Source organism: Mytilus trossulus, chromosome 9 (genome assembly GCF_036588685.1).
Source record: "Mytilus trossulus isolate FHL-02 chromosome 9, PNRI_Mtr1.1.1.hap1, whole genome shotgun sequence".
NCBI lineage: Eukaryota > Metazoa > Mollusca > Bivalvia > Mytilida > Mytilidae > Mytilus > Mytilus trossulus.
In genome coordinates, this window is record NC_086381.1 from 35,971,956 (window position 1) to 35,985,776 (window position 13,821).

At 30.3% G+C, this 13,821-nt stretch overlaps 1 protein-coding gene across 1 annotated transcript in view; it reads right to left on the minus strand.

Annotated features, from left to right (window-relative positions):
• The window catches only part of LOC134684582 (uncharacterized), a 117,196-nt gene that overhangs the window by 25,529 nt on the left and 77,846 nt on the right, over nucleotides 1-13,821 (minus strand). The window contains exons 31-41 of the mRNA XM_063543877.1: nucleotides 12,449-12,597; nucleotides 11,228-11,361; nucleotides 10,416-10,688; nucleotides 8,488-8,778; nucleotides 7,248-7,396; nucleotides 5,607-5,748; nucleotides 3,755-3,858; nucleotides 3,159-3,362; nucleotides 2,054-2,228; nucleotides 1,105-1,379; nucleotides 366-521 (exon numbers count right to left, since the gene is read on the minus strand). Coding sequence (XP_063399947.1) covers nucleotides 366-521; nucleotides 1,105-1,379; nucleotides 2,054-2,228; nucleotides 3,159-3,362; nucleotides 3,755-3,858; nucleotides 5,607-5,748; nucleotides 7,248-7,396; nucleotides 8,488-8,778; nucleotides 10,416-10,688; nucleotides 11,228-11,361; nucleotides 12,449-12,597 — 2,052 coding nt within the window. The remainder of the gene's footprint in view (nucleotides 1-365; nucleotides 522-1,104; nucleotides 1,380-2,053; nucleotides 2,229-3,158; nucleotides 3,363-3,754; nucleotides 3,859-5,606; nucleotides 5,749-7,247; nucleotides 7,397-8,487; nucleotides 8,779-10,415; nucleotides 10,689-11,227; nucleotides 11,362-12,448; nucleotides 12,598-13,821) is intronic.

A 13,821-nucleotide genomic window follows, 5' to 3' on the forward strand; every position in this document is an offset into this window, starting at 1 on the left:
TTTGCATTAAATTAGAAAGAATATATAATATGGAATATCAATATTAAGTTTCAAGTTAATTGGATTCGACTTCATCAAAAACTACCTTGACTAAAAACTAAAACCTGAAGCGGAATGGACGAACGAATGGACCAATAGACAGAAAAGCATAATGCCCTATGAGTTGTATTCAACATGATGTAACTCTCAACCTTTGACAACTCGAACTTCAATTACTTCAAATATTGAGTCACCGATCTAAAAGGTGTCAGCTATAAGTTGATTGTTTTTTTTTATATCAATCTTGAGTATAGAATCAAATAATTGTCATTGCATCAGGTATTCCTTAAGATACTAATGTATAATATGCATGGTTGTATACATACAATTGGAACTGGATCCATCAAACAGCATTCACAAACATGGGCTGACCAATCATAGTCTTCCTCATAATTGAATGTAGCTATTCCATCTTCTGGTCCATCCCAGAACATGACACCAGTGATTCCTAGTCCATCTCCCCCCGCTGCCTTAATAGATATCTGAAGTTTCAACAAAACATCTATACTAAAATGGTGTATTTTTACATCTTTCTCCTTATTCTGAATGTAAATAGGTAAAAATGTATTTTTTGTTTCATACCATTATGTATTATCTTCGATTTTGAACATGTTTTATAGTCTTATTACTCACAGTTCGTGTTGTTTATTCTTTAGTTTTCTATGTTGTGTCATGTGTACTCTTGTTTTTCTGTTTGTCTTTTTCATTTTTAGCCATGGCGTTGTCAGTTTGTTTTAGATTTATGAGTTTGACTGTCCCTTTGGTATCTTCCGTCCCTCTTTTATAAAATAAGGCAATTTCTACACAAAAAAAATGTATTTCCTCAATACAACTTAACACATGTTTTCTTTCTTTCTGAAACTGCTCTATTATTTTTTTCTCCTATTCTTGTCATCATCTATATTTACAGACTTCAGTAAGGAATACAAATTCTTTAAACTAAAAATAATTTAAGCACTTGCAAGAAATAAATTTTCAAATATTGTGCTGACAGCAGCTGTTTAAAAGAAAGATTAATACATTTTTACAAAACATTCTTTTTAAGGTTTTATTGAAGCAACTTACATGATATACTCCACCATTTTCTATGTCAGCTGGTCTAACAAGAGCACCTGTGAGCATTTTATTTCTATCATTATGTCTAGCAAGCTTTATAGAGATTGCATTGTCATATATCAGTGTATCAATATTCTCTTTACGATGATGTAACTTCCATATTGTACCGGTGGGATCTCTGAATCCGATTTGCTCTAGTCTTTTCCAGTCACCATCGTTTATCATGGATATATGTCGTGATGGGCATCCTGGACCGTCAGAGCTAGGCAAGTGTATTAAAGTACCTGCATTTAACAGAAACGATATGTGATATTTTTGATCGTTTTAGAGCCTAAAATTGTCTTTGATTTAATCCAGTTAGGAAATATCAAAAGAGTGAATGTATCATCAAACGTGTGTACAATATCAAACTCCCTCCTAAAACAAAATTAAAAAAAATCGGCAATCAATTTTAATTTTTGACACATCATCTAAGCTGTCGTTCATTGCTTAGTATTTTAATGGCACTAAAATAAGGTCTTTAATGATAGAAAACCGATATACTAGGTTGCTATGAAATCAGGTTTGACCCATTTATGGTAAGAAAATCCCCGAGTGGTCCCTTCCTATAATTTGGAGTACGGGGATATGTATGATCTTCATATTCAACATCAATGTTCTATTCGAAATCTTAAATTACTAGTGGTCGATAATGTATTAAATTAAACCAATTTATTTGAAAGTGCACCATTCTAAATAGTTAACAAATGATGCCCGGACATTTGTCTCGTGATTTGTATATATGTATTGGTCATTCTTTCTAAAATATTTATAAAAGTGTAGAAACTGAATTTCTTTGAATGCTATATTAAAATGGATACATTTTTTTAAGTCCCCCCTCCATCCCAGAGAAAAATATGCCAATGGTTTCCGTTAATTTTTACCTAATAATTCTATATTTTTGATAGCATTTTTATACCTGATACTGCTTTTCCCGAACTGAACCATACTTGTTCCTTTAAGAAATCTCTTCCAGCAACTACTTTCCCTTGTGTTGGTATTGACATGTCATACAATACTGGTGGAGAATCTTCTATTGTGTATAATCCTGCTTTATTTGTTACTTTAAATTGTACAATATATGGTGTGTCTTCCTGATAACAAAATTTGAATGAAATAATAAAAAAATACTGATTATCCCAATATCACGTTGTATGAAAATGTATATTTATGTTGGTTCCATAACAACAAAGTATAACATACCACTATACTGCTATCGAGGACAAAATTATGGTTAGAAAACTGCTTGTATAGTTCGTAATCAGTTCTTCTCAACGATGAAACTTGTTTACAACTTTTCAATGGAATAAAATGTTTGCATTTTTTTAAAGGGAATTCCTTGCTAGAACCCAGACGAACAAATTCCAATCAATTTAGGACGTCAAACAGATAAACAAAAATATATACCTTTTGTAAAAATGTATAAATTTGACAATATAGAAAAAGATCTTAGGAAAACAAAACAGTTCATTATTTTTTAAATTTGACAAGATTGATACATTGAATTATCAACCCGCAACATATGTTACTCAACAAAACTAACAGCCGCGGATAAATGTTATATTGCTGGGATTGATTAATCATCTAATAAACTGATATCAATTTTTTTTTTTTTTTTCATCCATCTTCAATATTTTAGTTTTTTATCCATCTTCAATATTTTAGTTTTTCATCAACATCTTTTACCGCTGTGTGCTTGGTTTTACTTATAACATGATCTGCAGTTGTAGTTGCTACCTTTCAACTTGAAGGGTTAAATATTAAAAAAATATATATTTTCAAAAATAAACACCTAAATGCGAAAAAAAAAGAAGAATCTGAATGATGTCATGCACCTTCGCCATTGACGATGTTTTAGATTTTAAAAGCGGTGAACATAATGTTTTCTAAAGGAAAATTCACACTATTTTCGGTCAATTAGAAAAAAAATATGTTGTGATCGTATGATAATCAAAATTCACTGCAAATTTGAAGCATTTAATTATGATTTACATTGAATGAATGACACTATGTATATAACATACCTCAAGTTGTAAATCAACAAAATTGTACCCTGTGTAATTACTTGTCAACTCAATCCAGTCATGCAATAATGTTTGTATATTTTGATCAGAACATGAGGTCGAATTCCACAGAGAAACTTCATAGGTTTCTATACCAGACTCTGGATCATTATAGTCCTCCCATAATATTTGTATAGTGCTGTTATCAACAGTGTAGGTTACAGGCTGTGGATGAAACAACAACAATAAAACTCTTTGTCAAAGTGAAATATGTCGCGATTTAATGTTGATTACACGCCTTTTATCTTTTTGAGGAACTTAATTTTATTTTACTTTGCAATAACTTAGCAAAATAATTGTAAAACCAAGTTTTTGACAACTATATTTGTGCAAATTAGTACAATAGTTTAATGGAACAGGTTTAACATTGGAACTTCGAAACATTTTAGGGATCACTTTCCTCTGGACAACAGAAAATTCAAAATGTAAAAATCGTAATGTAGGGGTATTTACCAAATTTCTTTTCTTTTGGTACAAAACAAATGTTTACAATAACATTTAAATACAAAAGAAATACCATGTAGTTGTAATATTTCACTCATCCAAATAGAACTTACCATATCAAACAAAGATCCTGTAGTTAGTTTGCCGTTGATTGGGGGTGTCATATCAACAACAAATTGATGAGAAATCATTGCACATTCACCTGATTCATCAACACCTAGAAAAATAAATCTTTTTACTAAAACTTCAAGGAATCATATATTTTACCTAATTAAATATAAAATTGTCTGCTTCTGTAAATCTTATATTACAGAGAGAAAATCATATCTTAATTATTACATCTTAGTTTTATGTGTCCTAGGAATTTACCCTTAATGAAAGTAAAATCGATTTTAGGTTAAGATAATTTAAAAAAATAATTTAACATGAATTGCCAGTTGTGAGGCTACAGAACTGTCTTTCAATTATCCATCGCTTGGCACACATTGTATATGTACATGGACAACAGTTTTACAATTTATCTTTTCAGATTGATTTCTAACAAGAAAAATATGCAGAAGGAGGTACGACCATAATCGTCCTGTCATAAAACCATATCTGTCAGGTTGGTTCGTCGCTTCAAAATTCAATAAAGCTGTAATACTGTGATAAGGCATGTTATCATTCCAAGATTTAAGTGCATTAAAGTTAGAAGAAGTTATATAACTTATAACGAAGTCAATATAAATGGACAAATATTTTGTTATGTAAATACAAAGTCAAGAAAGTTTCTTAAGTTCAGACGTTCGAATGTTCACAAACTGTAGTTGAATTGTTCGAATGTTCAATAAATAGTATAGTGGTATAATTGTTCGGTGCTGATTAACTTCAGGCTTCCAACGAGTGGGGTGACCCTGGCGGAATCTCTAGTCCTATAATATAAGACATATCATTCACATTCAACGTTTTTTATCGGATTATTTTTTTTTACTATAAATGTTGAACCCCGGAGTCTTATGAAATCTGTCTTTTCTCGTAGCAAATTAAAAAATTAATAACCGGCTCCAAAAACTTATAAAACTAATAGGAACTACATTAAAATGGATGAAAAGTATCTCTTACCGTTTTTAAATTGCAAAATTGTGTTCCTAGCTCATCCTTTTTTTTTTAAACTGACACACATTTTTAAGCATGCGTGAAATAAACGAGTTTGACGGTAATAAAGAAGGCGTTGTGCAAGGAAAGAAGATTTATTGTTGGTAGGTAACTGCAACTTGCAAATAGTTCATGAATGTTAAATGATGTGAACCTCCGGAATTTCATATTATAGTACTACGGAATCCCCTGTCGGAATCTGCTGTTCGAGTCCAAAGCTCGATCTTTTACCGTTCAGAGGGGTCATTCATCAGCTTTCAACAATAGCAATTAGTGTAAGCCTTTGTTAGTCTTGTATTATTTTAATTTTTGTTTCTTGTGTACAATTTTGAAATTAGTATGGCGTTCATTATCACTGAACTAGTATATATATGTATATATATAGGGGCCAGCTGAAGGACGCCTGCGGGTGCGGGAATTTCTCGCTACATTGAAGACCTGTTGGTGACCGTCTGCTGTTGTTTTTTTCTTTGGTCGGGTTGTTGTCTCTTTGACACATTCCCCATTTTTTTTCTAAATTTTAGTTTATAAAGTAGTCTAGCTGTTAGATAATACTTAGTACATGTAAATGTACTAGGTTTGGCAGTTTTACGTCAACACAATACATTAACGTTAAATGCAATGTACATGTACTTGGTGTCAATTGTGTTAGATTGAAATACACCTGGTTAAATATTGTTTTTATACACATTGAAACTTATTGTGTTACAATCACAGGATCTAAAAATATGAGTGTTAACACAAACAATTAATTCGAATAAACGGAATGGGTATTTCTCAACATCATGATGTTAATTGAGAATTGTAAACTCTAACAAACTGAATACTTACCTATTACCCACGCAAAATAACTGTCTCCATGTTCCAACTGTAGATTCTCGAAAATGTAATAGGTGTTTTCATTTATATTGGTGATAGAAAATACATTGTACAATCTACCTCTATCTTCACTAGATGCCTTGCCACCTTCAATCTATCAAAAACAAAAAAATACATAGAAGTGATCATGCTTGGCTCCTCAATTAAATAACATTTCAAGAGTTGACACACATAATCTCTTAACCTTTTCAAAACTAGTTCAAATAGCAAAGAACTCTTTACTTCCAATAAAGGTCAAAAACATTTTGCAAGATGTAAATTGTCCTTCATCAATAGAATGATAGCTTCGCATTCTTTCTAGTACAAACACTTAAAAGTGTTTATATAATCTCTCAAGCTTATTCCAGCAATGACTTCATGTATTTAATGCGGTAAGAACAGTTTGGATCTTTTGCACAAAAAAATCAACTACTATTTTTACAAAATTTCAAAGGCTTTTCTCTAGGTCAGTAATTAAGAGGCATAAAATGTTTACCTTTAACATATATTTAGAATAATTCTACTCCAAATTGAAAATAACAGATAAATTCTTGAATTTTTAAAATTAGAAAAAATCCTGCATGGCACAACTGTAATAAAAGTCCATATTTTTCAGGGTTAAAAATAGCATTAGAATCTTAAAATATTTTCAACATATCATACATATTTTTTCGATTTTTATTTTTTTGAAATACAAATGTTATCCAAAAATTTATAAACTTTTTCGAACTGAAAATTAAAAATTTCGGCATGAGCATAAATATATTAATTCCGTGCACGCAATTCACACATTTAATTTTGTCCACCATAATGCACATAATTTTTGAAACAAATGAGTTACGAAATATTAACCTGACAACTGCATTGAAGTTAAGTCAAGTCAGTATGAAATGTCAGATGGGCATTTACTAATCATAATGTTTTCTGGTATGATAATATATAGACCAAAAAATACGTTTACACTAAATCTGTTTAGGAATTAGCTTTTTGTTTAAATTTGATGCCCAGTGTTCCATCTTTTAATTCCAACTGATTAATTAAGGCAACAGTAGTATACCACTGTTCGAAACTCATAAATCGATAGAAAAAAACCAAATCCGGGTTACAAACTAAAACTTAGGGAAACGCATTAAATGTAAGAGGAGAACAACGACACAACATTAAAATGTAACAAACACAAAAACGAACTAAAAAAAGGAGATATAGTTTGGCATTATCTATGCATATCGATGTTGCATCTTTAGATTTTTATTTATAAAGAAAAAAGGCGTAACAAAACACTTTAGTTTAAAAATTCTGTCCTCAATTTTTAAAATAATCAAATACATATAATTTCAAAATGCAGCTTCTTTTTTCTGATTGTACTTTTCACCTGAAAAAGTACAAACAATGAAATTAATAAAGCAGTTCTAACTTTTGATTTTTGTTAGTCAAAGCATGTTTGAGATTTTATATGTTTTCAATAGAATGAATGTATACTTTACAATTTACCTGAAATTCAACTTTTAACGTTTTGAGATGTAAATAAATCAAAAAAATGTCCGACTTGTGCTCACCAAGTTTAATAAGTGTTGTATCAAGATAAGCAAAAAAAAACAAACATATAATGCATACATATAGTTGACAGTCGGTCCCATTTGCCTCTGAATGGTTAGATAATGCAACATAATACATTAGTATATCTAATTTAGACTGGAATCCTTCAAACTGTACTCCAACTTGTGTTCTGTTCTTCACAAAATCTGCCATTATTATTTTCCCAGCTAGAAAATACAAAACAACCGTCAAATGATAAGTTCTATAGTGATCTAGTGACCCCATATGTAATTATTGACAAAATATGTATTGTATAAGGTCACTAGCATGCTGTGTAATTATTGTTTCCCCGATTATCGTAAAAAAAGTCACGCCTATCGACCCCAATACGATTATGAAATATACACGGTCTCGACGCGTTTGCTTTTAACAAATCATATTCATACAACTAAATAGGAGGTATGAATAATTTTTGATATCATATTCACGGTCTTTTTTTCAGCTACTTTTCAAATCAAAATGTTTTGTTTCTAAATAAATCAGAAAGCTGTAGATTGGTTCAGTTGTCTCTATTTTTTCTTTTTTTTTTTTATCTCTTTATCTAAAAAAGGTTTCAAGAAATGTCCTATAAGTAAAATTTAAAAAAAAAATAATCACATTTACAGATAAATTGGCAATTAAAAATATTGGCCATGTTGATGTATTTAGAGAATTAATATTTGGTCATGTTATTGCTTACTTTTTGAATAATATATCATTTCAAATTTTAAAATTCTTTGTGAAAACAGCTAATTTAACAAAGAAAGTTAAATGGCATCATACAGTGTATAATAAAAGCAATAGCAATGTGCTGAATGTCCTCCAAAAGGGCTACTGTTCAAAAAGTTACAATCAATTACCCTGACTCAGAACGATCATTATTTTTTTTGGTCAAATAACTTTGAAACTATGATTATTAGAATTAAATGTTAAACTTCTAAACTACTTAATAAGCACCCTGAAGGCAAGAAACAAATCAGACATCTATAAAAGTATAAATAGTGAACATTATAGCCGTAATTTTAAAGATTTTATGAGATTTTATAAGGGATAAATACTTTTTTAATATCAATATGAAGGATAATTTTTAATACTATTGATATAGTCAATAATGAAAATGTCAAACGGTCGATAAAAATGACAATGTCAAGAAATAAACAATATACTGTCTTTTTGTTTAAAATTGAAAGGACAGATTTTCGAAATATTTGTATAGTAAATGACCTTAAACCATTAACAATGTTCTGATTCATTTTTTCTATTCTGTATTGACAAATACCTGCGATACTGCCATCAAATCCAACACGAAATCCATTAGATGTTACAGTAGCAATGGAGTAAGATGCACTATAGGCTTTAACAGTAAAATAATACAATCCTGAACCAGGAACCAGATCAAGGTTATAAAAGGTTATGGATGTATTCCTGCTAACACCAGTAAATGGTACAATATTATCCCTAGTTTTAGGAAATCTTCTGTCAGTTCCTACAGCTACTTCATAGTAGGTAACCTGTTGGTTGTCATTTTGTTCCTCAAGTATTCCTTGGTTAACATGAAGTCCAGGATTTCCTTTAAATGAAGAAATATAATCAAAACAAATGATTATAATTGTAAAAGATATTTTTTTTATATAGTCATAACGTTAACCTATAATAATTTATAATAAAAAGCCCGTTCAAGGTTAACGATTTATCAGCAGTCATCTGGTAATTTAAGCACACCTAAAATAGGTAGAAATTGACATGTAATCTTGAGTATCTTTTATGATTTTCCATATATCACTAGTAGTCATTTTCCTACATTCTAAAATTTTATATATATTTAGCTTTGGCAGCCATAGTGCTAGGTGGAGTCAATATAAATGAACACACTTTCATTCAATACCTTAAAGATCGCTATGTGGAGCTTTATGCTAAAGGATACAACAGATACAGTTACGTCGGCCTCATATCTTGACTTACATCTAGAAATTGACAATGAGGGTCGATTGAAAACTAAACTTAACGACCAAAGAGATGATTTCAGCTTTCCAATTGTGAACTTTTCATTTCTAAGTAGCAACATTCCAGCAGCACCTGCATACATTGTACATGTCTCCCAATTGAAAACAAAGTTAAAACACAAAAATACTGAACTCCGAGGAAAATTCAAAAAGAAAAGAACCGGTAAGAAAAGACCCAAATCAAATGGCAAAATCAAAAGTTTAAACACATCAAACGAATGGATAACAACTGTCATATTCCTGACTTGGTACAGGCTTTTTACTAAAACGATATTCCCGTGCTTGCATTTCGTGATTTTCTTGATATATGGTTGATGCTCACAAGGAAGCTATCAAATCAAGAGTTCCAAATGGTGAAGTTGAAATAATGTCTTCGTAAATTTTCGGATGTCATCACGAGATGGTTGATCGTTATGGAATTACCGTTTCCCGAATGATATCGGATATGTTCATTACGTCGTTACTGCAATCCCCTTCCCTTTCAGGAATGTGACCTACCGAATTAGACTATTTACCGGATTTGTTATCTCATAAACATGACTGGTGCAACATGTAGTGCAGGACCTGCTTACCCTTCCGGAGCACTTAAGATGACCCCTAGTTTTTTAGTGGGGTTCTTGTTGTTGATTTTTTAGTTTTCTATGTTGTGTCATATGTACTATTGTTTGCGTGTTTGTTCTTTTCATTTTTAGCCAGTGCGTTTTCAGTTTATTTTCGATTTATGAGTTTAATTATGCATCTGGTATCTTCTGACCCTCATTTATGCTACCTGCTATAATTTGGTTCTCTTTCAAACAGGTTACAGCAAATGGAGGGTAAGTCATAACGAAAGCTCACACTACCAACAAAATAAATAACCTTACAAAAAAGAAAGAAGTTTATAAGGCCGGGATAATCATTTTTTTCTTTTGTGACCATATTTAGTGGCTTATATTGGGGAAGTATTTTATGTATGAATTTCAAAATCTAAAATCAATATATATAAATTTTTTGGAATTCAAATGTTCAAACGACTAAAGAATAATACAATAATAATAGATTTTATAAAATAACTTTAATATGTGCACTTATTTTGGCTATGGAAATATAAGTAAACATATTGAGATTTGAAAAACTTGAAAATATGTGAAAGAATCTTATTACAAATTAAACTTTTATGAAATTATTCAAATTCAATCATATCATTACTTTACGATGAAGATACCTGAAATAACATCAAACTGTGCTTTAGCTGCAGCAGGTAACCCAAAACCATCCCAGTTAGCTGATATCCTTGTCCTAGATGGCTGGAAGTTTAGATCATATCCAGTTATATCTCCATCAAATACTTTCCCAGGTATAAGTGGGTCTTGTTGAATTGTTACACCATTAGATCTTATAATATATGTATAATTCAAAGCATTGGTTACTTTTAGTAATGAATAGTACAAAGCTCCACTTTCCATGTGTAGTTCATCATTCATTCCAGAGGTTCTCACTGACAAAAAAAATCATATATGTATATAACATATAAGTACATTACAAGAAAAACATTCTTATTTGAGATCACAAGCTCGATTACTAGAGACTCTATGGCAGTTAATTTTTACTGTTTACAGTGTTTCACTATTCTCTTGTGTTTGGCCAAAACATAAAAGAGTGTAAATTTTTTTCGTTTTTTATAAGAAATCACTCCTTAGCTTGACTTGTTCGTTGATCTTGTCTTTCTAAACATTTCATTTATTTTAAACGTCTACATATGTTTCTAGCTTTTTAAGGTAACAGCAAAAAACGCTCAAATGTCGACAAACGATTTTAACCATTATTTGTAGATTGTTAATGTTGATTATTCTGTAGTGTTTATTTATCTATTATAGTTTTCAAGATAATATGCAAAAATTGCAATTGTTTTGTTGTGTATACAACAGCAAGTTAGTTAGGAATAGTTAGGAATGTTTAATAACTAAACTTCTTCATTTGTGGTCTGTGTATCCGGTAGGATAAATTAAAGTTGGCCATTAAGAATGTAAAACTTACATCCCATATCCAGCCATTGCTGTATGATCTGACCATCAAGTCTTTGTACCTGCCACTCATATTTCTGAACGGAACATGGATCACCAGACACAATCCACGATGCTCTGTAGGTGTCAGAACTTTCCTGAAAATCTCTGAAAAATATTTGCATAAAATCCATAAGATAAGTAATTTGATACCAATGTATATCGCAATATTTCCAGCAATTCATAAACTAAATGACAGGAATGGTCGATTTTACAGAGTAACAAGTAAATTATATCACCATTCTTTGAGTGTCTGTTTATAAATTTGTATTTAGGCCTTCAGGCTTGAGCTTTCAGTTTTAGGCATTTTAAGCGTTTCAACTGTTTCGGGTTTGACACATCCTTGGCTTTATAATATTAGGCTATTGGCATTCGTGATGAAAACAAATCAAGAAAAGTTCTTTTGACGGTTGAAATTAAAATTTCAATTCTAATCAGCATTGCATTTGATTTTCATTTGTATGATAGGAATGACTGTAATATTTTTTTATCTCTATGAAGAAATAACATAAAACATTTGGTGCACACTGAAAAACGCGCGTAGCGGGTTATTTAACAGTGTGCACCACATTTTTAAATGTTATTTTGAATAGATAGAAAAAATATAACAGTCTTTCTTATAATTTAATTCTAAATTCCATTTGAAACCGTAGAAAACCATGAAAAAAACGTTGATGACGTCACGGACACATGGCTAAATTATGTCTATGGGCTGATAACAAAATAACGTCAGCCAATCAGAAGACGCGTTACATCCAAAATTGAATTAAAAGGCGATGTTTTTTTCTTCAAATTGACGCTTGACTATAATCATAAGTATAGTTAATTATTTGCCATGTCTTTTATCTAATAGAAACATTATGCCTTTCAATGTGTGACTCTGATGACAATCTGAATTGCTTAACGACATGTTATCAGCAGAAGACAGATACCAATTGACGGCAAATGTTCCATGATTGAAAAAAAAACCCAAAAATAACAAAGACTTTATACATTCAACTGTAAAAACAACAAAGCAACTATATCATGTATATAATTTCTTGTAAATCCAAAGTCAAATGGATTGAGATATCATGCTTTAAAATGTTCTTTTGCTCCCCTTTTTATAATTAACCCAATTTAAATTAAAAATTGTGGAGACAATGCAAAGAACAGACGGCACTTTACTAATTAAGAACCAGCTTCCAATACTTACACATCTCCTATTGAGTTCCTAAGAACGTCATTTATTCCAATATGAGACACAGGTGGTAGTCCTTGACTTAAATATGATAGATGTAATCCATTTGAAGTAGCAACACTAGCTAATCCTGCTCCATTTTCACCTTTAACTGATACATACACCTTAATAAAATAAAGGAAAAGTTTTTCAAAAAAGTTCAATTATACTTAAATACTTACAGAAAGATATGTTCCAAAAAACTTACAAAAAGAAATGTTTAATTTATATTCAGGCCAGTTGAACTTAAAATTAAAGGATTTACAACACATGTCCATCAATAGACAGTTATGATTAAATAACGTAGACATTACAATGTATAGGTGTTTTTATCACAATCATCCCCCTTTTCTTAAAATACTCCTGATGAACTGTAACAATTCATTTAAACAAGTTCTATTAAGGAAAGTCTTTTACCATGATATAGTGTCTCATTATTAATTGTGGATAACCTTTCTGTAACATTCTCGCTGGTATTTACAACTATACAGCCTTAGTATTTCTATATTTAAAAAAAATGTACATGAAAATGTTATAAACAGGTTAGTGTACATAACAGACTGTTTACATTTTTCTGACTATGAAGAAATAACATAGAAAATGTGGTGCAAACTGAACAACCCGCGTAGCGTGTTATTTTAAAGTGTAGACCAAATTTATTTTTTATGTCAGTTCGAATAGACAGATAAAATATTACAGTTATTTCTTATAATTTAATTTCTTAATTTCATTTTAAACCTGACTAAATCAAGAAAAAACGGTTATGACGTAATAAATTATGTCTATGAGATTATTTTTTTTTATTTTTTATTATTTATAACTTCCAATTTACAACATAATATACACAAATATAATAGCAATATAATATATAAATCTATAGATATTATCTAATCAATACAACTGTCTATTAGGAAGCAATTTTTTTTTTTTTTTTTTTTTAAATACAAATATAAGATAAAGAGTAAAGCAGTTTGAACACCGGAGAGAGAGAGGGAGAGAGAGAGAAAGAGAAAGAGAGTGAGAGTGAGAGAGAAGAGTGTGATGAGTTTTCAATATAATTCATCTAGAAATTGAATTCTATTTTAGTATAGTAAATACAGCATTTTCATTTATAACATGTATAATATTGAATGTAAAGTATATACATTTTTGTATTTAACTAAGTAATGTATCAAAAACATTCCATTCTCTGAGAAACTGATGTTCACATTTGTTTTTCATAGCAATATTTTTGTCCATTGCATACACATATTTCATCTTCTCTTTTACTGAGTTTAATGTAAGATTGTTTTTAAAACATCTAGAATTATAAATATATTGCTTTATGGTAAGAAAAATAGTATGTTCTG